This window comes from Ochotona curzoniae, unplaced genomic scaffold, assembly GCF_017591425.1.
Source record: "Ochotona curzoniae isolate NIBS_2020 unplaced genomic scaffold, NIBS_Ocur_1.0 contig_2404, whole genome shotgun sequence".
NCBI lineage: Eukaryota > Metazoa > Chordata > Mammalia > Lagomorpha > Ochotonidae > Ochotona > Ochotona curzoniae.
Window position 1 is genome coordinate 13,084,510 of NW_024465451.1, and position 27,270 is coordinate 13,111,779.

The following is a 27,270-nucleotide window of genomic DNA, read 5'->3' on the forward strand; positions in this document are numbered from 1 at the left end:
CCAGCCCCACCCCCAGTCACAGCTCTCTGGGTTCCTCCTCTGCCAAGCTGACTAACTGGCGTCCCCTGCAGCTTTTTCCCTGCTTTTTCCGTCTCATCAAGAGCCCTCCTCCTCCTAACCCCGGGTGGTCCAGCTCCCAGAGTCCTCTCCAAAATTCTGTCTCCCTGCACTGGGGATGTTTCTCTGCTGGCCCCGGGCGGTGTCTCCTCTACACGTTCTTGGGTTGCAGGAACAGTGTTGGCAGCAGGGACTATTTGATGGGCACACAGATAACCTTGCAGGGAGCTTCCAGCCCTGCAGTAGTCCTCCCCGCCCAGCAGATCTCATTCCTGCACTCGCACATCTGACCAAATAAAGACTCCCTCGGACTCAGCCCCATCCCCATCCTCACCCCCCACCCCTGAGCAGGGTCAGCAGCTACCCCATGCACGTAGCCAGGGAAGGAAAGGGATGATGCAGGGTGGTCTCCAGCGGACCCAGACAGATGTACAGCAGAGCCACCCAGTACTCCAGCCTATTGCGCTGTTAGTATTCTCAATTTTTCTCTTCTATTCCAGATTCTCTAAGCCAGCACCCATGTTCCTGGATGACTCGTTCCGCAAGTGGGCTAGGATCCGGGAGTTTGTGCCACCTTTTGGAATCAAAGGTCAAGGTAGGCTGGGAACCGCGACCTCATCCTCCTCCGAGAGCTTCCACTGTGTAGCAGCGCAGCCATTCAGGGTACAGGAGAACAAGGGCCAGAGTGAGGGGAGTATGGAGTGGAGGGAGCAAGAGGAAGAGGCACCTCAAGAAATGTGAGGTAGGAACAGGAAAACCAGGGTGCTGATGTGGGGGCCATCCCTCAGGGTGTCCCCAAGCTCCCTCTACATCCCTGCCTCACACTGTTTTGCCTTCACCTCTTCTCTCCTCCAGTCCTTTCTTAACCTAAGGTTGACCTTCCCCACTGCCATGGACTCTGAGAACTTCTCCCCTTCCGTTGCCTTGGAGACCTTACCCATTGCCCAGTTCCCTGACTTGGAACTTACCCATTCCTGATAGTCTAACAGTTTGCTTCTTCATCAGGTTCCTGCACCACGGGTGTACCATGGTATGGTGGCAAAAAGTGTGGGCACTAGGGGCAGACACAGAGTCACACAGGGTTAGATCCTTACTGCGTCTTCACTAGCTGTGCCCACAGATGTGTTGATGGCCTGCCTTTGGTTTCTTCATCAGTTAAATGGAGAGAGTAATAACTGCTATGTGCAGTTGTGGCCGAAATAGAGTAGCTGTAAGAGGAAGACTCTTCACTCGGCTGGCCCAGTCCCTTCCTGAGAAGGAGATGGTGGCTCCAAAGCATGCTGTTGAACTGAGGCTTTGGCCTTAGTGTTCCAAGGACAAATCTAATGGGCTGAGCTGAACATGGAAAAAACTCCCTGCTCCTGTGTGCAGGCAGCCAAGCCACTTACTCTGCTCTACAAATCCTCGCTATGATACGTTGAAGGCTAGGGAAGTGTGATGCAGAGCCCATCAACTGGCCAGAGGAGGACACCTGCTCATGTGTGCCCCTTTTGTTAGAGGTCCCTTCAAAGAAAACAAAGCCCAGTCCATAGCAAATATCTGGGCAAAAGGAGACTCTAAGGTAGGCTATGTCAGCCAATGGACATTGAAAGTATTCCCTCGTCTTTGGATTGGCAAGATCAGAACTATTGAAACCACCTGGGCAGAACCCTCAGCGTGTACGCCACATCAGGAACCCTGGCCGTTCCCCACCCCTGGGTGCTGAGGTGGGTGAGAAACTGATGTGGCTTCTTCCCTTGTCATTCCTTGTTTCCCCCCACCCCCCGAGACAGGAAAAATACATAGAAAACCTGGAAGCAATGATCACATCTACTTTTCCCTAACCTTCCATCCTTTCTACCCTGATCCACTGTGTAAACATCATTTTAAATAAAAATTAAAAAAAAAAAAAGCCCAGTGCATGTCCTTGGTCTTAGCCAGCGAGTCACAGCACACTGCTCTCAGGGAATGTGAAGTTGGGGATGGAAGAAGAGGTAGTTGGTGGCCCTCCCTGAGCCTACCAGAAGGCATGTCTGAAGATATTTAGATCTGCATAGTCCTTGAAGATTTGTTTTCTGACCCCATTCCTATTCTACCTCTGGGAAGATGGACCGTGTCCTCTGCTGCTTTCTCACCAGATCTTCCACCCTCCAGAGAAGCTGCTCAGTGCCCCGTGAAATCCAAAAGGTGCTTCCAGTGCTGAACTTGACCTCTTATTGCACTGACCATGTCCACACCCATTTTCTTAAAAATATGCACAAGTTTGTTATTTTCAGTTTTTAAGATCTCCTTAAATTTACATGAAATCTTTCAAACAGATGAAAAAGTATAAAGAGTCCTATAATGAGCAGCCAGCTACCTTCTACCCAGCTGAGGGAGCTGCATGAAAGGCAATTAAAGAATGAGCTACAACTAAGTCTTCCATCTCCTCCTTCCACAGGAGACCATTATCTCCATTGCAGTGTTAGTATTCTCATCTGTAGGTTTATGCTACATATTTATATCTCTGTTAAAAACAGATTTTTTATGCCTCAGAGATGGTCTTATTATATGTATATATACATATATTTTTTTTCTTCACATTGATTTTTTTGTTTATGTTTTCTAAACTTACCTGTATTGACCTAGACAGATCTAGGTCATTGATTTTTTTTTTTTTTATGACGGTGTCCACATAAAATCTGGAATGCATTTTCCTCTGATTGCCACCCTGGTTTTGCTGTTGCACACAGTGGTGCAGTGGCCCCTTGTATAAGTCTCCACAGTGCTGGGCACACAAAGAGTAGCCTTGCAGAGCCTTGATCGCCACACGTGTGTCTCCTTCACTGACCGCAGGAAGATGCTGTCCGTGGTGGGGATGCCCTGGGTCAGGAGGTCCTCATATGCATCATGTTTTGTCTTCCTAGAAACTTTGCAATGTGGGAATTAACCCTCTTTGTTTTAGAGATGAGGAAACTAAACTCAAGGGAAATAAGTGGCTCCCATGAAGTCACAATGCAGTGTGCTGTCCCCAGGATAAAGCAAGGATTGGATTCCAGAGCCAGGACCCTCATCATGTATGATGTGTTGTGTTATAATGCCCTCATGACACTCTGGTATCACCATTGCCAACCAAAAAGAGACCAAAAAGACAAGGATCAGAACGGTGGTCCTGGAGGGCCATAGGAGGGAGAGCAGGGAGGGGTCTTTGCTCAGACAGTCTGAGTGGAGTGCAACTACACAGATACCAGGCTGCAGGGGTGAAGAGGTACGGGGAGAGAGAGCCTGGCAAAGAGCAGGATTGGAGATAGGCAACACAAGAGGGAAAGGGGGTGACAGAAAATAAGATGTGTGGCTCCTACCCGCCTCCCCGGGGCAGGGAACCTCTCTTACTAGTTCCCTTGTTGTCTGGCACGTGCCATGTCCTAGCACACTTCTCCCCTCTCTGCCTCCCTTTCTGGTGGGGGAAACAGAGGTGCCTCACTCCCAGGCAAGACCTTGGCCCAGGGAGACACACCTGGGGCCTGGCTGCAGAGGCTCAGCCAGCCCAGACGCATCCCAGGAAGGTGCAGAAGCTCTGGGAGAGGACCTGCACCCAGTCTAGGACTGCCTCCTGCAGAGACATACCTGGGAGCTTTTCTGCCACTCCCCCAATCTTTCTCAGCAGGGAAGTTCGGCCACTGGCCCCATCCAGCCTTGAGTCCCGAGCTAGCCCTCTGCACCTCCACCTTTACCCCCATACAAGACCCAGGAGCCTTTGCCTTTTGCATACGATTACAAGGCTTTGTGGGTACATCAGTGAATGGTAACCTGCCTCTTCTGTCCACAGACAATCTGATCAAAGCCATCCTGTCAGTCACCAAAGAGTACCGCCTGACCCCTGCCCTGGACAGGTAAGCCGCTCTGCCCAGGCTCCTGCCTGCCCAGTTGGCCTTCACTGGTATGGGCGGAGTCTCCAGCATACCCACACATGCTTACACTCGGCAGGGTGGGAGTGAGCACTCAGCAACACATCCCAGTGCTCAGAGCTCCAAGCTTTAAGCTCCAAGCTCTGAGGGTAAGAACTGAAGATGCTAGCCTAGGATCCACCTAATGGTGGGACTAAAGTTCTGGGTGGTAGGGGAAGCTGAAGGCAGGGAGCAGGGTGTATATGTTTGTGTGAGAGAGGGAGAAAGAGAGAGGAATGGGAGAAGCAAGCTGAGTAAACTACCAGGTGACGAGGAAGAGGGCTTCACAGTTGACCTTTTGCAGGTCTGCTTTCCTGGCAGAACTTCCAGCACGGCCCACATCCCCCTCTACCATAAGGCTGCCTGAATGCCTTTTACCCTGAGGAAATCTTGACTAGGGATGTTGGGGGCCCCAGGGCCCAGTTGCCCCCTGTGTGGTTCTGGCCTCCTCTCAACAGGGCTGCTGGAAGCCTGTTGGTCTTCTGTCTCCACCTAATCCAGTCAAAGCCAGAAGGTCAAGGGCGAAAGGTCAGAGGGACAGTTCCCCACAGCAGTCTGCATCTGTCTCCCCTCAGCCTCCGCTGCCGCCGCTGCATCATCGTGGGCAATGGAGGGGTCCTTGCCAACAAGTCCCTGGGGTCACGAATTGATGACTACGACATTGTGGTCAGGTGAGCTCCTCCAAGCCATGCCTGCAGCCCCTGAAGGCCTGTGCCCAAATTCCAGCCCTTGAGCCCATTGGGAGCTGCCTGGTCATCTGGCCAGGTGGGCAGAGGCCAGCAGAAGCCTTCAGAACACTGGGTTGGAGGGCCTTGGAACAGATGGCAGGATGGCACCACTGCCCTTGGCTTGTGCTCTTTGCACCTGGGGCTCCTGGGGCATGGTGCCTCCCAAAGCAAGCTCTAACTACAGCTGCTCTGCAGGCTGAACTCAGCTCCTGTGAAGGGCTTCGAGAAGGATGTGGGCAGCAAAACCACTTTGCGCATCACCTATCCCGAGGGCGCCATGCAGCGGCCTGAACAGTACGAGCGTGACTCTCTCTTTGTTCTCGCTGGCTTCAAGTGGCAGGACTTCAAGTGGTTGAAGTACATCGTCTACAAGGAGAGGGTGGTGAGCTCCCCAGCATCAGCCCCTTCCCTTGATCCCCTGGCCCAAAGCCCACAGACCCCCAAGGGAAAGCATGGCCGGGAGGCCAGAAGATGCTGCCCCCTGCCTCCTGGTACCCAGGTGACCACCCAGGCCAGGCACAGGTCCTTTCTCAGCCTTCTCTAGCCACACCCCAGCAGTCCCAGGCCTGAGATCCTACGAAAGGAAAACTTTTTTTTTTTTTTTTAATTTAAAGGCAGAGCTATGGTCAGGGCAGGGAGAGTGGGGGTGTAGACAGAAAGGGAAAGAAGGATCTTCCATCAGATAGTTCATTCCCCCAATAGCTGCAGCTTCAATGGCTGGACCAGGCTGAAGTCAGGAGCCAGAAGTTTTATCCAGGTCTCCCACATGGGTGCAAGAGCCTAAGCACTTGAGCCAGCTCCTGCTGCTTTCCCAGACGCATTAGCAGGGAGCCAAACTGAAAGTGAAGCAGCTAGAACTTAAACTAGCACCTGTATGGGATGCCAGGTGGCAGCTTAATGTGCTATGCCCCAACACTGACCCCAGGAGAAGTGTTTGTCTCCAAGGCCAGGCTCAATATTGCTCCTAGTCTTCAACTCTCCCGCCCTGACTCTGAATCCCATGAGGTCTCTACCTCTGATCTCTGGCAATAAGTTCTTTACCCTTCCTGAGCCAGAGGACAAAGGCATTATTTGGGCCCTGGGGCCATTCTGCAGAAACAGTAGACCCTTGTGCTGAAGGTGAAGCTCCCAGAACCATAACTGCTAAGCTCACCCCACTTTGTACATTTGTCCCTGACCTGTAGCTGGCAGCCCAGCTTGGCTGACATTGAACCTGGCTCCACCCTTTGGGGATGATCGGCTCTGTATTCACTGCTAGAGCCAGGCAAGGCTCTGGGCCCATTCCTTTAGGGTGTCTGTGTCTAGGTGGAGCCAAGCCACCTGCCAAGGCCCATCCTAAGACCTCTCTTTGCCAGCTCTGGGACTACAGAGACATCACCCACTTTTCCAGGTCCCTCTGGCCCTCCCCCTCAGTCAGCTGTCCCTAGTCACCCACCCAGGAAAGAGGGGGAGCTGCCCGGTCCAGGCCCAAGCAGGCACCTGCCTCCCTGGCAGACTGGCAGAAGCTGCTTGCCCCTTGCCAACGTTTCCAGAAGAGCTAGGGTGGGACCAGCTTAACCTGCCTCTGGGGTTCTCAGTGTAATCTGGTTTTAACCCCACAGCCCTCTCCCAAGCAAGGCCAAGTACAGGCAGTGTCAAGTAGGTAGCAAGCACGAGAGAAGACAGAAGTCAGGTCCAGAAATTGAGGTAGGTGGGCCCCTGGGCAGGAGAACACCCCTCACCACGAGGATAAGTGAGGCAGCAGGGCTCCGTTGGTCCTATCAAGCTGCCCACAAGGGCAGGGCTTCAAGTGAGCGCATGCCCATGCAAGCAGGGCAAAACATGGGCACTGAGGAAGTACCCCTGCCATTGCCAGAACCCTTGGGCCTGAGCCACAGTGTCTTCAGAGCTCCTCTCTGCACATAGGGTGATGTAATGGGTGTCCCCAGTGGGTACTTGGGATGCAAAAATGGAAGGGGGTTGGGTCTGCCTTGGGGAAACTCGGGGAGTTTAGTTGCCTCTTTCCCACCATGGCGTCTTGCCTGCACCCCTCCTCTGCCCACAGGTAGAGCCTCCCCTAGGGCAGGAGACTCCCAATAGCAAGAATCTGCCCCTCCCCCAAAGCAGGGCCCTTTTGGCTTTACCCCTCCATGCCCAATTGTCATGCGTGACCTAGAACTGGCTGGAACACCAGCTCCTACTGGGCATCCTGGGAGAAGCCAGGCAGTCGAAGCAAGGAGGGCAAACTGAAGGGCTGGAAAGGGACCACCAGTAGGAGAGTGTACCTGCTCCCTCCACGAATGCCGCTGTCAGTGAAGGCCGTCAGGCATATCAAGGCTCTTGCTCCTTATGCAAGGGAGTGAGGATAGAAAGAAGTGAAGGAAGGAAGCAGGCCCTTCCCCAGGGAGACTGAAGAATGCCCGCAGTGGGCCAGGCCAGGCCAGGGCCAGGGTGCTCAGGCCTCAGCTCCCTCCTCCTGGTCCCATACAGGGATCTGGGGGAGCTGGAGGAGTCCTCTGAGGTTCTGTGGGCCTTCCCTGGCCCCAGTGTCAAAGACAACATGGGCCCCCTTGAATTAGTGCCAGAGGAATACCATACAGATGCCAGGGCCCAAGCGCCCTGCCCTTTGGCTGCCCCAGAGGCCACTTGTTAGTGCCCTTTTCCATTCTGAGCCCACAGCTGGTGCATTCCCAGCACCTCTCCCAGGAACTTCTCCTGGCAACTGAGACCCAGGCAGAAGGGAGTGTCGCTTCTCGCCTGGCTGCCAACTCAGAGCTCCTTGGCAGGCTTGCCCTGTCTCTGCGCTGGCATTTTCTGACCTGTAGCCTCTGGGTTGCACCTGTTTGGAGCCTCACCCGCTCAATCCTGGCAAGAGGCAGCGTTATGTTCTGGAGCCAAGGCCTGGCTGGGCCAGGCTGGAACAGGTACCTGCCATGTGAGCAGTCACCTGGAGTGTGAACCTTCCAGCACTCAGGAGTCCTGATGGGGTGTAGGAGAGCAAGACGTGGAACAGGAGGACCAAGCAGCCAGAAGAGAGCTTGTAGCAGGGCTAACACTGCTGTTTTTATCACCAGCAGTTTTCCCCTTCACTCATGGGTGCCCTTAAGGCTCCTGATTTCACTGGAAAGGAACACAGAGAACTCCAATCATGTTACAGAGGCTTTTTGCCCCCAGATCTCAGCAGTCCTGAGCCAACCAAGCAAACAGGTGTAGGACTTCACAGCGGGCTGTGCATGCCCAGGGCAGCTCAGAAGAGCACCAGTGGGCAAAGCAGGGAAGCTGAGGCTAGGAGGATGGAGCCAGAGAAGTGGAGTGTGACTGTGTGGGAGGCCCTGGTCGGCAGGGGCAGCTCCCCAGTGACTGGGGCTCAGCTGTACTTGTCCATGTGCTTCCCTCCTTTACCAGGTGTTCCCGAAGATGCTGCCAGCCCAGGGCACGCCATTCTGCCACAAAGCAGACAGTGCTCCAGGATCACGCGGTGGTGGCTGCTGTGATAGGGCAAATGAAGCAGTGCTGTGGCCTGGCAGGCCCTGGGAGGCCCTCCTTAGCTGCCCGGAAGGAGGAAGTAGGAGCCAGTCAGATGACAGGTGCTTCAGGGGGAGAAGCCCAGAGTGACCGACCACTTCGGATCTATGGGCTGTGCATCCTCCTGCTCCTGGTGTTGGATGAAGGCTGCAGAAGCCCACCCAGTGTCCCGTGGGAGCATTGGGGCGTAGCGGGGCCAGCACCAGCCACCAGCCTCCTACACTGCTTGCAGGATACCTGCTTACCCAGGACTGTAGAGGGCCTGGGTGCTGCTTTCCCAACCCCCTCCCCACTGCTGGGCACTCTGATTGTCACTTCTGGATGTGAGGCCCTGAGGCTGGCCAGGTTGAAGCAGACGTGGTGTTAGCCAGCACCAGGATGGAGAGGAGACGGTTAGGACTGGGGATTGGCCCCTGCACTCTGTGTGTGTTTGAGAAGCCGAGAAAGACAATAGGGTTGGGGCTGAGCCTGAATGAAGCTGGCAGCCAGGAATTCAATTCAGATCTCCTTTGTGAGTGGCAGGGCCCCAAGTATTTGAGCCATCCCTGCTGCCTCCCAGGGTGCACATTAACAAGAGACTGGGATAGAAACAGAGCTGGGATTTGAATGTAGCCATCCCAATTTGGGATATACATGTCCCAGCTCCAGCTGGCCTCTGGTCCAAACACCTGCTCCCTACCAGATTTGACCCTCCATCTGTAATTCAGGCCCTGGAGAGGGAAGGGCAGGGCAGGACCTCAGAGGCCAGCCCAGGTCCCACATTCATGTGCAAAGGAATTGGTCTCTGGATTTGGGAGCAACCACATAGTTTAAGTGGAAAAACTGGCTTAGTCTTAATGAAGCAATGAATGAAATACCTTTCTCTCTGTTTCTCCTTCTCTCTAAATCTGCCTTTCAAACAAACAAACAAAAAATTTAAAAGAGCTCCCATCTTCTGGTTCAAACGTCCATAACTATGTGCTGTGGACTCCATCCAGGTCTGTCATATGGGTGGCAGCAGACTATGCTGAGGGAGAGGATGAGGGTGAGGAGTATTAGCCTGTTTGCAATCGCTGGTTGCTCTGCTGAGACTCTCCTGTCCTGTGTTGCTGTCCATTGTGTCCCTATGTGTCAATAAAGGTAATACTGATATGTTCATGTATATTTATATATATAAAGGGCCTGCTGTGTCCTCAGGTAGGCATTAGCAGGAAGCCGGAGTCGGAAGCTGAGAGCAGATGTCAAACCCTGGTACTTGATACAAGCTGTGCTCATCTTAACTGCTTGGCCAGACATGTACCCCAGCTGATACTATTATCCTTTTCCATTTTAAACATTGGGAAACTAAGGCTCAAAGAGGGTAAGTTATTACTCGCTTTAGGTTACACAACTCATTAAGTGGTAAAGTTAAATTCAAACCCAGGGCTGATGGTCCCAGGGCTGATTGTAAGGAATGAATCTGACAACAAACCTGCATGTCTATACTCCTCCATTGCTTACCTCCTGCTGTACAGCAGGTTGGCCCTGGGCTATGTGATCTGCAGGTGTTATCTCAATCAGTCATCTGCACAACCTCGCAGGCAGGTGTTGTGAGGAGAAGTAAGCGGCAGGCAGGACCCTACTGTGGACCGAAGATGTTGTATCTTCATCACTGAACTCACTTTTCGGTCATTCACCAATTTGTTTATTCAGCGAATCCAAGTCATTCACCAAGGTCACAGGGGATCCCATACTCTGCATCCCGCGCCACCCTGCTGCTTCTCCCCTACCTTCCCCAGTGTCCAGCTGGTCCAGTACCAGCCTGAGGATGTCTCTCACAGAGAGGTTATTAGCCGCCATTGTCACACATAGTGCTTCAGTGTGGTTTCCCGTGCCTGCCTCCTGTCTCTGGCCGTTGATCTTCAGAACCCTACCCACACTGTCCTCATTCCACTCAGCCTCTGTCCCTCTTCCAAGCAGAATTCTACTTTCTGACTCCCCAGACCGAAAAAAAAAAAAAAAAAACACTAGTCAACAGCACTCAACTTGCCAGCCTCCAGCCCACAGACACCTGTATCCCAGTCCATTCCCACCTTCCTCCAACCCTGAGCCCCTCTGAGCAGGGTCAGGGTCCTCCTGTGCTCGGATGCCATGTCCCCACGCCTTCCCAGGAACTGTCATCCATGTGTCTCCTTTCTCACCTCATTCCTGGATCCTCCTTTCACATCTATCATTTCCTGGGTATCTTTCTATAAAAATAAAAACCCCGTGTATGGCTTTTGTTCACATCTCTCTTTGCTTCTCCTTCAGGTTTATGGGAAGAGTCTTCTCCAGTCCCAGGATCTGTACGTTTTCCCTTCTTTCTGAGCTTCCCCTGCCTTCTCTCACTCCACTCCCACTCGTGCCAAGTATGGCTTCCAAACACATCTTTCTATTGGCTGGAACCTTTTGCTTCTAAATCCCAAAGAGTCAACCTCTGTCCTTTTATTAAAAAAATAATAATAATAAAGAGTTATTTATTTGAAAGGAAACTTGACACAGAGAGAGAGAGATAGATAGAAACAGATCTTTCATCTGCTGGTTTACTCCCCAAAATGGCTGCAACAGCCAGGGCTGGGCCAGACTGAAGCCAGAATCCAGTACCTCCCTCTGGATTTCCCAAGTGGATGACAGGGGCCCAAGTAACTAGACCATCTCCCACTGCTTTCTCTGACACATTAGCAAGAAGCTGGATCAGAAGCAGAGCAGCTGGGACTCAAACCAGCTTTGCAAGTGGTGGTTTAACCCCCTGTGTCATGACACCAGCCCCCCTGATCTCCTTTTTAAAAATCAGATTGGTCCCTACATGATGGTTCAGATTGCTAATCCTCCCCCTTCAAGCACCCGGATCCCCTATGGGCTCCGGTTCCTGTCTCAGCTGCTCCACTTCCCTTCCAGCTCTCTGCTTGTGGCCTGGGAAAGCAGTTGAGGATAGCCCAAGTCCTAAGGACCCTATTCCCCCACATGGGAGACCTGGAAGAAGCTCATGACTTTGTATCAACTCAGCTCTGGCTGTTGCAGTCACTTGGAAACTGAACCAGCAGATGAATGTTCTTCTCGCTGTGAAAACACGTTTTCATTAAAAATAAATAAATACAAAAAAAAAAAAGGAGAAGAAAATGAAAATGAGATCCTAGAAGCAGTACTGTGTCCTGGGCTCAGTGCTGCTTTTAGGGGTAGTCTGCGGTTCTTACAAGTCCATGGCCACAATCCCGAGGAGCTTCCTTGTTCCCTGCAATCTTTGCCTTCCAACCCCAGTCGCTCAAGTCTCCTAGTCTGTGATTCTCTGCCCTGAGCTTGTCTTGCTTGATGACTTCCTGTCTCCCTCCGGCCAGCACTCCCTCCAACCCCCACTGCATCTCTGTCTTCAAAAGAACCATCCTTCGAACATCTGCCTAGTCGGTTCTTTCTGTTGTTGGTGTCTTCCCCTTGCCTAGATGCAGCAGTCCCCCAAATCCCTTCTCATCCCGCAGCACCTGCATGACCTAGAAACTCACCAGAAGCGCGTCTGCACTGGGGGCCTCTGGAGAATTTCTCAACTCACAAGGCTTCCGGGTGATTCGGATATAAGCTCAGGTGCAAGGATAAAGCTCAGACTGGGTTAGTGCAACATTCTGCATCCTGGCCCCTCCTACACCCCCCGCCCCCGTTCCCTTGACCTTCCTTGCACTAGGCGTGTACTGCCCACATGACACTCCCTAAATACACATCCTGCCTTCCAGCTCCCTTCCTAAGGCTGTGCTGGACGCTCCTGCTTTCATGGGTCCCGGAGGGCGGGAGCTACCTTATTTATCTCCAGCTGCATCGCTTCCAGTTGTGTCTGGAGCATAGCTGACATGTGTAATAACGCGTCAACATGGAGACAAGGCCCCAAGCAAGCCAGTAATGTCTGGGAGAGTCAGGATTCCTTCTAGAACTTTCTGGTCTCCAGCTCAAGGCACTTTGCTCTACAAGAGGCCGCCTCCCCTCCCTGAGTCCTCAGGCTCTCTCCTGGCATCTCTCGGGCACCACTTTTCCTCTTTGCCATCTGTGATCTTCTCTTTGCAGCTCCCAGATCCTTCCCCTTGATAAAGCCAAGAAAACTGGAACAGCCCCTGGCACCCTGCCTCCCTCAGTCGTCTGTCCACAGCACGCAGCCCGCCACAGGCCGACTCCTCTTTTTGTTCCTGGCTATTTCCAAATATAGCTTTTCAGAAAGGTTGTTTGACCCTCTCCCCATAGCACACATCAAAATAAATTCCAAGTGGACCAGAAAGTAAAGTACAAAAATACAACCAAAGGAACTTGCAAGGAAAGTCGGATAGAAGGCGAATCCCAGGAGGGAAAAGAGATTCCCAGGCACCAAAGTGCTGGAAGAAATCTAACTTGATAATGTGTGAGGGTATAAAGAAACTTACACAGACACACACGTAAAATAAGCAACAAGACTGTGCCACAAAACTTTGGGCAAGTGCGTTAGGGGCTGGAGTTGCGTGGTAGAGTTTAAAACATTGGCATTCCGGATCTGAGCACTAATCCCAATCCCAGTTCCTCTGCTTCTAATCCAGCTCCTTGCTAATGGCCTGGGAAAACAGCGAAGGGTGCTCCAAGTGCCTGGGCCCCGGCACCCATATAGGAGTCCCAGATGGAATCCCAGGTTCCTAACTTTAGCTGTATCAGTGCTGGCTGTTGTGGGCATTTAGGAAGTGAACCAAGAGCTGGAAGGTCCATTTCTCTCTCTCTCTCTCCCTGCCAAATAAATAACTAAAACTTTTTTTTAAAATGACAAGGGATCAATATTATGAGAGTTAAAAAGAAAATCATTAGAATCCTGGCTTGTAGTGGCCAGGCAGATGGACAGAGCCAGAAAGGAAGGGTGAATACTAAGCAATGGGCCTGGGCATCTCCTGCAGGCAACCAGAGAAATGTGTATGAAGTGACAAGGCACCATTTGTCACCACTTGTGTTCTCAAAGGTGATGTTCAGACTGTGAGCTTTGGTGCAGGCCAGAGTACTATAATAGGTGCCCCCAACGCTGCTGTTCAGAGCACAACTGAGGACAGACTTCTCGGGGAGGGAGACGGCAGGTGGCACCTCAGCCACCTGAAAGGATTGATGCACACACAGAGGTTTCCAGCACAGTGCTGTTTTTAGTCACCTGCCTCATGTGCTTGTCATGTAAGCTGGAGACACTGTGAGGTGGAGGTGTGACCCAGCAGCCAGCCACCCTCTGTGCGTCCCCTTGCGGGTGATGGGAATCAGTGGACACTGCACTAGGCTCATTCCCTGCCATGGTCGGCATCTTTAGACTGACATCCTTCCTCTTCTGTCCCTGCACGGCCACCTGTTGGGCTACTGCAGGTATTGATGGAGAGACGGTACATGTGACAACACTGCCCCTCCGTGCCTGTCCATGATCGTCCATCATAGCCCTCTGGAAGAGAGATTAAGCACAAAAGCCTTGCCTGCCTGCTTAGCACAGGGTCAGCAGTGAGCAGGTTCCCGAGAGTGTGAGACTGCAGCAGGGCCTGATGCAAGGGAACAGGGGCCACCCTGGGCATGGGCATCAGGCTACCCCTTCCCTTGGTCTCCTGGGTGTTTACATGAGCCCCGGGCTCCACAGCAGCTGCCCAGACAGCCATGGGCGCTTCTGGCGCCAAGAACAGTAGTACAGTGAGGGGCTGGTATGTTTAGCAAATTAAAAGTGATTCAGTGTAACCAGAGTGTAGCAAGGATGTGGCGCTGCCCTTAGGCCGGTGCAGGAGGGCCATCAGCCCCAGTCCCACTCTGGCATGCCTCTAGGGAGGAATACACAGGGACTGGGGGACATCTGCCCTGAGCTCAGCTGCCCCTTGGAGACTGTTACCAGCTTCTGGACACCCCAGCATTTTCCTGCCCTGACAATGCCACTTCCACCTCCCTCCTTAGAGGGCACACACTGATCCCAGGAGTTGTGTTGTCCGGCTGGGAGTGGCCGTGGAGGCGTCAAGTGAGGTGTCCACACACTGTGCTGCTTAGGAAGCAGACACCACCAGAGCAGGAGGGGGCGTGGCCGGTTCTCCTGCACCATCTCAGTCCAGCACCACTCTCCCAGGTCAGAACTCTGAATCCAAACCTGAGCTTCCAGGTCAGTTTTTATTTGTTTTTTTTTGTTTGTTTGTTTGTTTTTTTTGAGGGGGGGAACTTTTTTTTTGTACTTTTTTAAGATTTGCTTTTATTTGAAAGGCAGATTTACAAAGAGAACGAGAGATAGAGAAGGTCTTCCATCTGCTGGTTCATGCCCCAAATGCCCACAACAGCTGGAGCTGAACTGATCAAAAGGCATCAGCCAGGAGCCTCTTCCAGGTTCCCCACATGGAACAGGGCCCCAAGAACTTGGGGGACGTCTTCTGCTACTTCTCCAAGCCATAAGCAGGGGGCTGGACGGGAAGTGGAGCAGCCAGGACATGAAGTGGTACCCATGTGGGGTGCCAGTCCCACAGAGTGGAGGATTAGCCTGTTGAGCCCTGGCTCTGACCCCTGTTGTTTTGTTTTGCTTCTTAACATCTTGATTGCTTGCTATATAACTTCCAAGTATCCAGATTTTAGCTAGTTGGATATGTGGATAGCCATTTGCAATTCGATCTCCTAGGCCCACAAATGTGGGTGGGCTCTTGTGGATGTGGTGACATGTAACAGGAAGTGAGACTGGGCACGGAGCAGGTAAATGGTGAAGAGTTTTGGAGGCCAGAGGTATGTCAAGGAGCTTAAAGTTTGCCAAGGACGTAGCAACAGAGCCAACGAGTGTGAACCTTGTGCTCACACTGTTAACATACACAGCCTCTAACCGACCTGATGCAGAGACCCTAGAAGGAAGGAGCTGGAGTCATGGCCCTCACTTTGAGAGGAACGTAAAACAATTTCAGAAGGGGCAAGAACTTTCCCCCGGGCACAGAATTAAAAGTTGTGGGTGTCAGGGTTCAACTTCAGGCCTGTACTCTTGGTGGCCGGCTCAGCAGGCAGCGGAACGTCGCTGAGAAGTTTAAACAGAATGTCCAGATGAGATCCGAGCAGGGAGTATGCATGAGCCAGAAAGAGGGCAAGGTGGTATCATGGAGCCCCGTGGCTGTCGTGACAACCCCATGAGGGTCACTGGGTTGTCATGAGACTGGGCAGGGGGAAATGTAGGAAGAGGCCCCAGCTGCTCTGCTCACAGCTGCAGAAAGCCAGCCCGTGGCTAATCCCACCAGCCCACACCTCTTGTGCGTGCAAGGGCCCAGGGAGGCAGCCCTGCAGAGCCCTGCGGGGAAGGCGATGTCTTCCTAGATCACCACCTGGGCTCCCGGCTGCACATTCTGACAAGGGCACCGCAGGTTGCACCAGCGGGAGACTGGCGGCTGCATACAGAGGAGCTATGTCCAGACTTGACTGAGGCAGGGACATTCCTGGAGGAGGAGGGATTCCAAGGAATGCAGCCGGCCCACAACTGGCCCCAAGGGAAATTGTGGCCAGACCCAGCCAGCGGTGCTGTGTGATCAGGGAAATAGGACAGGTCTTGGGCCAGATTTGGACAGAATCAGGCACTGGCCTCACGGCAAAGACCCAACAGTCTAATGTGCCAGTAGCAGGCCCAGCAGTTACTGAGCGGCAAGTAGGCCTCCAGTGTCCACTGCCGCCTGCAGGAACCACAGGGAAAGGCTGACTTCCACTGTTCTGGTGGATAGGTGCACGTGTGAATGCATGGGTGCTGGCCGCTCTGGGGACAGACGCCAGCCATGCCCTCAGCTTCACGCCTTTGGCTTCCATGACGTTTGTAAGGTTTACAGGGCTATCGCTGTACACACACCCCAAAAGGCCCAGCATCTCGTGAGTCCCCACGACTGGGTGTGGTAGCAGACATGGGCTTCAGGCTCCCTGCTCCAGAGCTCCTGCAGGGCTCAGCAGAGCTCCCTGTGTATGTGCCTGGGTGCATTTTCCTGGGGAGAGGAGACAGGTGGAGGTTTTTTGGCGATGCTTGTGACATGTACAACCGGGGAAATACAGAAATGCCCCAAATCCCATCTTGGTTTGATGGCTCCTCCTTTCTCTGACATTCCCGAGGGGTCTCCACTCCAGACCAATGGCAAGTGGGGAAGGAGTCAAAGAAGGGCTTAGATTTTCATCACACTGGCTCTGTTTGGCTCACGTGCAGCTCCCTGGGGCTCCAGACCTAAGCACAGGACCCCTTTCCCCAGGGTCTCAGCGCTGTGGCCTGCCAGCACTGAGCACACATGCAGTAGGACCAGAAACAAAGTCTGCCTTGATTTACCCACTTCCACACAGAAGCAGAAGTCTGGAAGAGCTGCACAGCCTATGTGTGTGTGTGTGTGTGTGTGTGTGTGTGTGTGTGTGTGTGTGTGTACACGCATGAGAGAGGAGAATGACTGCTCACATTATCCCTGTGAGTGTGGCACACTGTACCCCCAGTCTAGGCTGTCCACTCTGTTATTCCTGCTCTGGGGAAGGAGCAGGGCACGGGCTCAGAGGCAGTGGCTTTCTCCTCTCCCTGCTGGAGAGCCCTCAGGGATCTGGGATAAGCGTTTCCTTCCAGTCTGCCAGCTCCTCCTGTCTTGGGAGGAAGCAGGATCTAACCTGAATCTGACTCAGGTGCCCTGCAGAGGGTGTGTGTGTGTGTGTCCTGGCAAGTCGCCTCCCTACTCCCACTTCTGAACCCCATGCCCTGTGTGAAATGGGACGAAGGGCACTGAGCGGCCCCTAACTCACCTTGGAGGGCGAGGGCACTAGAGCCAGGGACAGAGATGGAATGAAATTGTGTTCACCTTTGACCCCAGCATCCAGACTTCTGAGGTCTGAGGACATAAATGCTGTGCCAGAAAGCACATATGTCTCAGGGTCAGGACACTCAGGCTTGGGTCTTGGCACAGCCACCTGCAAGCTGTGTGACCTTGACTATCTACTTCATCTGTACTTGGGAAGTGGGTAGAAGTTGAAGAGATTATAAATAATGTCTACAAAAAGCAGCCTCAGGATATACACACCATCCCCCATCCAAAGCCACCAGCTGTGCCCCTGCCTGTCCTCCCAGGCAGCTCCTACAACTTCTCCCTCCAGGTGTGTATGGGGTAAGCATGGGAAGGAACCCCCAGTAGGAAACTGCTGGAGCCTGCTCTGCTCCAGAGCAGGGTTGGAGCCGTGCCGCGCTTGACTTGAGCTGGCACTGCCCACTGCTTCAGTTCACATCCGGCCCACCCAGGACAAGGCAGCTTGAAGACATGGCCTTTTGTCCACCCCACCCTCTCCTACTGGGTCCTGCCATTGCTACCTTCACCTGCTTAACACCCACACACATCTCCTGGAGACGCACCCACAAGGTGAAGTGACCTTGGCTTACACGGTGTGACCTGGGCTGGGGCATGTGGGCTGATTCTTTAGAACAGATTGAATTTTCCAGAAACCAAGAAGTTGTCACAGAGATGAAAAACACAAAGAGGGGCAGCTGGAGCCTTCTGCGAGCCTGCAGGAGAGGGACTGGCCAGTGGGGAACCATTTACTGCCACTGAGACTGTGGGAGGAGCCTTGGGTGGGTGTCATGTCTCCCTTTAAAAATAAAAAAATTTTAAATTGATTTGTAGAACAAAGTTACACAGAGATTGATCTTCTGTGAGCTGATGGAATCTAAGGCTGTCATAGTTGGACGTGGGCCAGACTAAAGTCAGAAGCCTAGAACTCCATCTGGGTCTCCCACATGGATGCAGACTCAAGTACTTGGGCCATCTCCCACTCCTTTCCTAGGTGCATTAGCAGGGAGCTGGACCAGAAACAGAGCAGGCAGGACTAATACTAGCACCCATGTGGGATGTCAGTATCACAGGCGGCTGTGCCACAACTCAGGACCTGTCATTTCTTCTTTAGTGACTGCTTGCCACGCTCTGGGCTGGTTCCTAGACCACGGAAATGAATCCAGAGTGGCCCCTTCCCCAGAGGGTCACAGCACACTGCTTGCATGCGCTCAGCCTGCATTCTCTCAATGCTCACACCAGTCCTTACAGCAAAGGCTAACCCAAGTCCATCCGCGAGGGAACAGTATGTCCCTCACCCAGCGTCTCCGCAGCGAGTGACCAGAGCTGAAGTTGGATCCCAGGAACAAGGGTCTTAACTTCGTACTCTGTCCCCTCTCTCAAGGGTGGGAGATTGGTTCTACCTAGAAATGAGGGTCCAGAAAGGTAGGAGCAGAAGCAGCTGCTAAGCAGGACATCAGAGACAGCAACGTCAGCAGAAACATGGAGTCCTAAGTCATCAGCCAGTGGAGCCTTCCTTGAGCTGGGGCCAAAACCTGCGAGGCAGGCAGGTGGGGCCTGCTGGCTCCCGGCTCTCACCTACCGGCATCGGTGCTGTGAGCTCTTGGGAGGGAGAGGCAGCCCCGGTCCAGGCATTCGTTCCATGGGTGGAATTCAGCAGTTTACTCTTCACCACCTATGCTCCAGCTGCTTTGCTGAGTTTTTAGTGTTGAGCAGTCAGCAAGCCAGAGGCTGTAAAGCTATGTACAGTTCATTCGTAGTGTACATTAAAAAAAGGTTTTATTTATTTGAAATGCAGAGTTACAGACAGGGACAGGCAGAGAGAATGATCCTTCGTCTACTGGGTAACTCGCCCAGTGGTCACAACAGCCATGGCTGAGTCAGGCTGGAGCGAGGAGCTTTCTCCTGGGTGACCACCCTCCACTGCTTTCCCATGCCAGTAGCAGGGAGCTGGATTCAAAGTGGAGCAGCCGGTCTCAAACCAGTGTGCATTTGCTACACCATTTGCTCCTTTTGTTTGGGGGGGGGGGGTGCTAAAGTAAACTTATTTTTTTTAATTCCATTTTAAATTGTTTACTGTTTACTTATTACTTATTTGGAAATCAGAATGTCAAGGAGAGACAGCAAGAGAGATCTTCTATCCGCTGGTTCACTCCCCCCAGATGATTGCCACAGCCAAGGCTGCCCCAGGCTGCAGCCAGAAGCTGCATCCAAGCCTCCCATGTGGGTGGTGTCAGGGACCCAAGTACTTTGTGCCTGCTTCCCCAGGTATATCAATAGGAAACTAGATCAGAATCAGAGCAGCACTCCAGGGTGGAATGCTGGCTTCTCGAGCGGTAGTTTAACCCACTATGCCACAACACCGCCCCTCGCCCAAGCCCCTACTGGGAGCTTGCTCAAGGTTCCTTATGGAATCAAAAGAAGTAGATGCCCGGTAGGGGCTGGAGAGGTGGAGGATCCCAGCGTGATCTTCCAGGCTCCCAGTTAGGAAGATTGCTTGGACACCAGAGATGATCTAGTCGCTTGGCTAAAGAAGCCTCTCAAATCTGTTAGGGTAAATTCTTAGAAAATGCAATTTTCACGACTACAATGCTCTGATGTGCAAATGTTTTCAAGTGTCATTTAATCAAACTTCTGTGGCAAACTTTTGGATTTTTTTTTTTTTTACTTTTATAAATAAGAATATGATAAAATGCTTTTTATAAAGGTCTTTGCCACTCCGGTTACTTTGAGAAGGAAGCATATGGTGTAAACAGTTTTGAGACTTCTAATACATACTGTCTGATCCCTTTTTAGAAAGTCTAGACAGAATTTTACTCCTATTGCACAGTATGCACCAACACTCATATTCATATCTTAGTGGATAAAATTGTCCCTCCATATTTTAACTTTATATCATATTTGATAGGCAGGGAGAGGTACCACATGTTGCCTCACTTCCCGCATGTCGTAACTGCTGGAACTGGGCCAGGCCAAAGTCAGGAGCAAGGAACTCAGTCCGGGTCTCTGGAGTATGTGGCAGGGAGCCAGCCACCTGAACCATCACCTGCCTCCCAGGGTGCACACTGGCAGGAAGTTGGAATGGGGCGCAGAGCCAAGATTGAATCAGACACTTGGTAACGAATGCAGGTGTCCCAAGAATAGTCTTAACCACTGCAACAAGCCCCAGGCCCTATGTCATGTTTATGTTCGTGTGCTGCTTTGTCCCCAGTGAGTCAAATCTCTTTCAAGTTTATAAACTTTTTTGTTCTTCATGCATTTTTGGAGGCATATTAATTTTTCATGAACTTTTGAAATATGTATTTTTTGTTATATGAGGCAAAACATTCCCTGTTCTTTCCCTCTAAATGGTGTTTATTATATTTTAGACACACCAAGGCACTTTAAAAATGCCTATCAAGTGAAACAAATCTGTTTTATCTGTTTTATTTCTCCCATTACATTACTGTCCGGAACACTCTGTGATAACATCTACGTCCCCTCTGTGTTTGTACTTTTGTTAACACTCGGTTGCCTTGTGTGTGGTGTGAGGAGGGGATGGGGGCCGCCCCTCCCGGTGGCGAGCCTCCAGGTCTCATTGCTGCTGCGTTGCCTGTACATGGCCTTGTCTGCCTCAGGGCCAGCCCCCCCCCCACCCCCACCACCATCACTGGCCTTCATCAAGATCATTCTCTGTGTGTCACTCTTGTCAAATAAGGGCAAATCCATAATATAGCTGCCCCCAATTGATTTTTAATTTGGGGAGGTATTATTTTTACCTGTTCAATCCTTTGGGTGGGTTTGGGTTTTTGTTTTTGTTTATAGACCTCTTGATAAATTTCAGAAATCCTGTGGGGATTTTTTTCTTCGTGTTACACCTGTCCATTAATATAGGAGGGGTTGGCACAGGGTTAATATTCATCCTTCCCAGGAATATGGTTTGTCTCTCCTCCCATTTGAAAAATATATATATATGTGTATGTATATGTATCACTTGATTCAAGAAGGGGCTTGGTCTTCCATCTGCTATTGGGCTCCCCAAATGCCTACGATAGCTAGGACTGGACTAGGCTAAACTAGGAGCCCAGAACTCAAGCTGAATTTCCCAGATGGGCAGCAGGGACCCATCATCTGCTGCCTCCCAGGCTGCTCCACAGCAGGGGCTCAGCCCCAGGCACTCAGATACAGCTGTCCTCCCTCCCAAGCAGCGTCTTAGCAGCTGTGCCAAGCACCTCTCCCGCTTGTTGAATCACGGTTTTTGTCATCTCTCCATGAAGGACTATCATTTATTTCCTGTCAGTCTCAAGTATCTCTTTACATTTATTGCTTAGAATTTGATATTTTGTATCATGGACATAAATGGGATCTCTTTTGTGTTACCTCTGGTCTATTACATTATTCTATGGCTGCTAAATTCAGTTGATACTTTGAGGTTTTCTGGGCAAAGAGCAAGCCCAGTGGAAGTAACACTGAGGGTGGGGCCGGTGGTTGGGTGATGCCTGCAAGGCAGGGCTGGGACCTAGCCACAACACTGACTCAGGAGCCAGTGGTCGAGATGGGAAAGGCGGGGTGAATGGATGCATCCCTTGCTTGGCGTCTTCCTGAGGAGGGTGGTAGGAGGACACAGGACAGGGTGCAGAAGGAGCTCACCGTTGTCTGCAGTAGCTGACTTTTGCAGGGACCCGGTCCGGGAAGAGCTCACATCTGAGCTAGCAACCTGCAGGTTGGATGCGGGCTTTGGGCCTCAGGGATGCTGCCTCCTCAGCTTGGTTCTGAAATCTCCGAGGGAAAAACTGGCCCATTTCAGCATTAGAGAAACTGAGGCTGGGCTCAGAGAGCTTGTCCCTCAACCCAGGTCACCAGCAAAACCTGGGTTGGAGTGTGTGGTTCTACCATCCCCTCCTGGCTCACGTCCTGTCTTTATTTTTCAGGCTCACTTTAGCCCATGTGGCTGAGAGGCAGCAGAGGGCCAGGAGCGAATCAGCAGAGCAGATAGGAAAGAGGGCAGGCTCTGGTGGGCTCTGCTGGGAGCGGGGAGGTGGCAGTGGGTCAGCGGGACCCCCCCCCGAAACCTTCCTGTCAGCCCAAGAACCCCCCACCCAGCTAGAACATCATACAAGACAGCTTCATCCCCTGCCTCCAGCACCTTCTATGCCCTCCATCACACAGGGTGCCCACCCACATGCCTACCTGAGACTGTCACCTGCCACATCCCCACCACACACCAAGGCCTTCCCGCACCAGCTGCACACACCTCATGCCCTGCCCTCTCAGTTCCCCGGGCATTTGCCCTGACCCACCTCGGTCCCTGCCACTCGCCCCCATCTCAGCACCCACCATGTGCCCAGCTCACAGCCCCGCATACTGGCTCCACAGAGTGCATCAGACGGCTTCTGGAAGTCGGTGGCCACCCGTGTGCCCAAGGAGCCCCCTGAAATTCGCATCCTCAACCCATATTTCATCCAGGAGGCCGCCTTCACCCTCATCGGGCTGCCCTTCAACAATGGCCTCATGGGCCGAGGGGTGAGTTGCTGTGACCCTGGGAGAGAGAGGAGAGGAACCGGGGCACAGGTGCCTGGGACAGGTGATGGGTGGGGCTCTCTGCTACTGCCCTCTCATACCTACTCTTACTCTCTTCCCCCCCAGAACATCCCGACCCTTGGCAGCGTGGCCGTGACCATGGCGCTACATGGCTGTGACGAGGTGGCCGTCGCTGGCTTTGGTTATGACATGAGCACGCCCAACGCACCCCTGCACTACTACGAGACTGTGCGCATGGCTGCCATCAAAGAGGTCTGGAGAAGGGCATGGGGCGGGGGTGGGGCGGGGGGCTTCAGGCACAGAGATCAGGGCCTGTCCTCCAGGGCCACTCAGCATGCCTGCCCTGCCCTCAGCTGACCGTACTCCCTGCAGGTCCCTCCTGCATGCAGGCCTTGGCCACTAGCATCTATGTGCTCTTCCTTCCAGCCCACTCCCTCGGCTTTTGTTTCCGGAACCCTCTGCTGCATTCCCAGCCACCATACCTGAGAGTGGGCGGCAGCCCAGAGTCCTCCCCAGTCCAGTTCCCACCCTCCCCAGAGGAATCCCCCAGCCCGCGCCGCCTCCCCACGGCCCAGCCCTGAGCTCGGCACATGCCATATTCCCAGCCTCTGCATTGCCCTGCACAGCCACGACCCCAGCTGGGAAGTCAGAGCCCCAGTCAGTCAGAGCTCTGGCGTCTGCCACCAGCCCTCCGCCCCTGACGGATGCCAGCCTGAGGCTGCAGATGTCCGCTGCTCTGTTCCCTGTCAGTGACTGAGGCCGGTGGCTAGGCCCAACAGGGGAGACAGGCCACATGGCAAGCTCCCAAGCCTGTAACCCTGGGCTGTGGTCTTAATTAGCTCAGCCCAGCACCCAGTCTCTCCTACCCACCCCCACCATGTTGTACCAGAGCCTTGCACCCTACCAGCTTCGGGTCAGGGACTGTGGGCTGTCCTAACCCTCACAGCCTGGCTTGCCCTGACTGGTCACAGAGCCCTACCTCAAGACTGCCAAATGCAGTGGACGGGTCACTTCCTCTGGCCGCGCCCTTGCAGGAACTCAGTCATCTCAGGAGCTGGCTCGCACCCCCTGCTCCCTGCAGCCCTTCCTCAAGTTGCTGGGTTGGCCATCCCCTCTGGGAAACAGCAGTGGCCTGGCTCCCACCCATGGTCCCGGCCATCTCCTGCACGGAGTTGGGCTCCTTGGCCCTTGTCACCATCTGTCTGGGCTCCAACAAGGCCACGGACAACAGAAACTCACATCCCCCCATCTGGGAGGCTAGGCTATGGTGGATGGGGAGGGCCCACTGCCTGGTTCTCCCAGGGCTGGAAGCAGAGGAAGCCACCCGCCCCCAACCTGCTCACAGGAGGCAGGCTTCGGAGTACACAGGCATTCTGTCCACAGCAGCCTCATGCCAAGCCAGGCTGAATTGGGAGTGATTCTGAGGATCTGTGAGGGTCTTGGGACACTAAAGGGAAGCCAGAAAGTCATCCAGCTGGGCCTCCCCTGGCCTGGCGTGAGGTTCAGGAGTAAGAAGCTTCCCCGGACAGTTCTGCAGCGGCCGCAGCCTGCCCTGTGATGACCACGAGACCTGCTGGTCTCCTCTTTGCCTCGCTTCCTGTCTCTTCTTACTCCTCTGTCCCCTGCCAGCACCCACTCCAACATGATCTCAGCAGTTCATCTCCACCTAATCTTTGATCTCTGACACATTCCTTTTGGATTTTTCATTGTTGTTAGTTCATTTGAGAGGCAGAGGGACGAATTGCTTCTCGGCCTTTTGGCTAAGATCAAGTGAGAGGCAGAGGGACGTGGTTCTTTCACCCACTGGCTCACACCCCGTGCCCACGCCTGTGATGTGGTCCTTTGAGGGACGTTTCCTCGGAGCCTTTGAGGCAGCGGCAGGCATGTGGTGCAGCATCCAAGTCACCAGCAAGAATGTCCCACATCCCCAGGGCAAAGTGCCTTGTGAGTCCCAGCTGCCCTGCTTCTGATCCAGCTTCCTGCACATCATGCTCTGGGAGACAGCAGGTGAAGACTCCAGCACTCGGAGGTCCCTGCTCTACATAGGGGAGTCCTGGATAGAGTCCACACTCCTGGCTTCAGTGTGACCCAGCCCCAGCGGTGGCAGGCATTTCAGGAGTGAACTAGCAAATGAAAGAGCTGTTTCTCTGCCCCTCAAATAAAATGAAAAATAGTTGGGGGCGGGGGGGAGGGAAGACTGTTTAAATAGAAGTTTGAGACAGTGTGAGAGCTGTAACCACAGGGAGAGGTCAGGCCACAGCCACTGTAGGGAATATGGACTTGATTCCAGAAGCACAGGGGGAAGTCTTGGGCTGCTCACAGCATGCAGAAAATTCACCTCGGCTCCACTGTGAGCAGCAGGTGGTAAAGGCAGCAGCAGAACTGGGGTGAGAAGCTGGTGCAACAGTGGAGGCAAGAGAGAACAGCTCCCAAACCAGACCAATGGCCATGGCGGTGAGAAGACAGGGGCAGGAAGCAGGACTGGGACCCCAGAGCCCAGGCGCTGTCCAGGTGGCTCCCCAAGGTCCAGGCGGCACCCCAGGGTCCAATGCTGTCTCTGGTGGTGTGGCCCCTTTCCTTACACTTGTCCTATCTGGTTTCCTCATCAGGAAAAGCCTCTGCTAAGGCTCATGCCCACTCCAAGCTGTGCGGAGCCTGTAGGTTCCAACGTCCAGCGGCCTGGGCCTGGGGGCTGGGTCCAGACCCCAGATCTGTTAGGAGAATGAGAAGGATGCCTGCCTCCTAGAGTTTGGGAAAGATGGGACACAATATTGAGTATTTTAGAAAGGCTCTGGCACATGTACAAGTTAGCCCTGCCGGTCACTATTGCCCTCCGATGAGCATTCACTGGGAGTGCTGGCTGGGCCAGCACTATTCAGCCCCTCCCTGCCCAGGCCCAACAGGAGTTTGTGGGTAGAGACAGATGCGGTAAGGGCTGCGAGCTGGGCCTGAGGAGCTGCATGTCACAGGGGGTGGGAGCTGAGCAGAGCCGGAGAGCTGCAGCATCCCAAGGCCAGAGGTGCAGCACTTTGGGAAGGGAGTGTCCCAAGTCAGCCCTGCAGACAAGAGCCCCAGGATTCTGCCAAGGGCAGCAGCCGCAGCCTCAGAGCAACAAGACAGGGAGAGGCAGATGGCACTGGAACACAGAATGGCAAGCAGTAAGGGCACAGTACAAGTGCCCTCACAGACAGCTGGATGGAGAGGGGAGCAGAGAGGCAGGGCACAGCTGGCTGGAGTCTGTTGCCCAGCTGAGAGGTCTGGCCTGGAAATGGAGGTGTGAGTTGTGAGCACAGCAAGCTGGGTCAGACCCGGGGGGTTCCCAGGACAGGGCAGAGAGCAAGGAGGCAGAAGGCAGGGCAGGGCCTGAGGGCAGCAGAGCTGACCACCTTTTTCCATGTCTTCCCCTCCAGTCCTGGACGCACAACATCCAACGTGAGAAGGAGTTCCTGCGGAAGCTGGTGAAAGCACGTGTCATCACGGACCTAAGCAGTGGCATCTGAGCGTGGCCACGGAGGCGCAGAACCCGCCATGAGCAAGCAGCCGCTGCTGCCTCCCCCTGCACAGGAGTCGCCAGACCTATGGAAGGACAGTGCCAAAAGCCCCAGGGGCCCATGCAGGCTCGGTGGGGCAGCCGGAGCTGGGCCCGCTCTGAAGCCAGCCTCAGCCTCGCTGGCAGCCTGGGTCCTTGAGGCCAGAGGCCAGGAGGTCACTGTCTGTACCTGGCAGGCCCAGCATGCAGGAGGTGGGACACTGGGCAGCAGGGCTGCTGCCAGAATCGCTTCTCCAATCAGTGTTTGGTGTATTATCATTTTGTGAACTTGGGTGGGGGGAGGGGAGGGATAATTTATTTTTAGACAAGGTTGGAGATGTCCAGTTTGGTCCACTTGTTATGCACAAGGAGGCACCCCCCAGAGGGCCCCTCAGGCAGTGGTACCACTAGGCTCCCAGTAGTGGGGAGGGAGAAAGTGCCAGGACCAGCCTGTCCCCTGCTCCAGGCCGCCAGAGGTGAGCAGGATCTTGTGCCAGGCCCCTCCAGCTCATGATACTCTCTGGCCTTTCTTATGGAGCAGACGTGGGGGTGGGGGGTTGGAAAATGCTAGAGCCGTTCCCTGGGAACCTCAGCAGCAGCACCTGGGCTAAAGCAAAGAACTCTGGAGCTGAGTGGGCCAAGCCCCTCCCAGCCTTGTGGGGAATGGCTCCCCATCCTGCCCTGGCTGCAGCTCATCTAGAGGACAGTGCCCTGGGCCTGGGGCCCACAGCTGGTGAGACGTTCAGGTCTCGGCAGTGAGGCTACCACGTCCTTGGGTTCTGCCTTCTGCCTGGACCGGAGGGCTGGGAGGCACAAGGCTCCTCCCCGGGGCCGTGGCAGCCCAGGCAGCCCTCGTGGAAGCAATAAAGCTCTTCCCTGAATCTGGGCTCCCTCTTTCTCTGATCTCCCTGGGAATGGGCACCTAGGGGCTCAGCTACTGGGCCAATGGCCTCCTCTGCATCTCTCAGGGTCCTGAGTCCCTCTCTCTGCCCAGGGTCCACCACAGAACCTGGCGCCCCTCAAGACCTGTATCCCCTGCCTCCAGAGACACCAGCCAGTGGAACCAGGGTACGCCACAAGCTCCCAGCACTTCCCAGTGGAGCCAGGGGTGGTACCTACAGTCCCAGGACACAGCTTATGGATCCCCACAGCCACCTATTCTGTAAGCACAGGACGGAGGGGCACACTCACACCCAGAGGCCCCTGACCTCCTCCATGCCTGGTACTCACACACTCAGCTGGAGGAATGGGCTTGGCCTGCCTCACATACACAC

The 27,270-nt window shown here is 53.7% G+C and overlaps 1 protein-coding gene across 5 annotated transcripts in view; it reads left to right on the top strand.

The window, feature by feature from the left end:
- ST3GAL3 (ST3 beta-galactoside alpha-2,3-sialyltransferase 3) overlaps positions 1-26,841 on the top strand; it is a 221,900-nt gene extending 195,059 nt beyond the window's left edge. For 3 of the 5 annotated variants that reach the window (XM_040974347.1, XM_040974350.1, XM_040974348.1), the window contains 7 exons: positions 558-652; positions 3,845-3,908; positions 4,538-4,633; positions 4,886-5,072; positions 22,303-22,449; positions 22,573-22,719; positions 25,878-26,841. In XM_040974347.1, coding sequence (XP_040830281.1) covers positions 558-652; positions 3,845-3,908; positions 4,538-4,633; positions 4,886-5,072; positions 22,303-22,449; positions 22,573-22,719; positions 25,878-25,967 — 826 coding nt within the window. In that variant the 3' untranslated portion in view covers positions 25,968-26,841. The remainder of the gene's footprint in view (positions 1-557; positions 653-3,844; positions 3,909-4,537; positions 4,634-4,885; positions 5,073-22,302; positions 22,450-22,572; positions 22,720-25,877) is intronic. The other 2 variants (XM_040974349.1, XM_040974351.1) reach the window with 2 other exon arrangements.
- Positions 26,842-27,270: the final 429 nt, after the last annotated feature.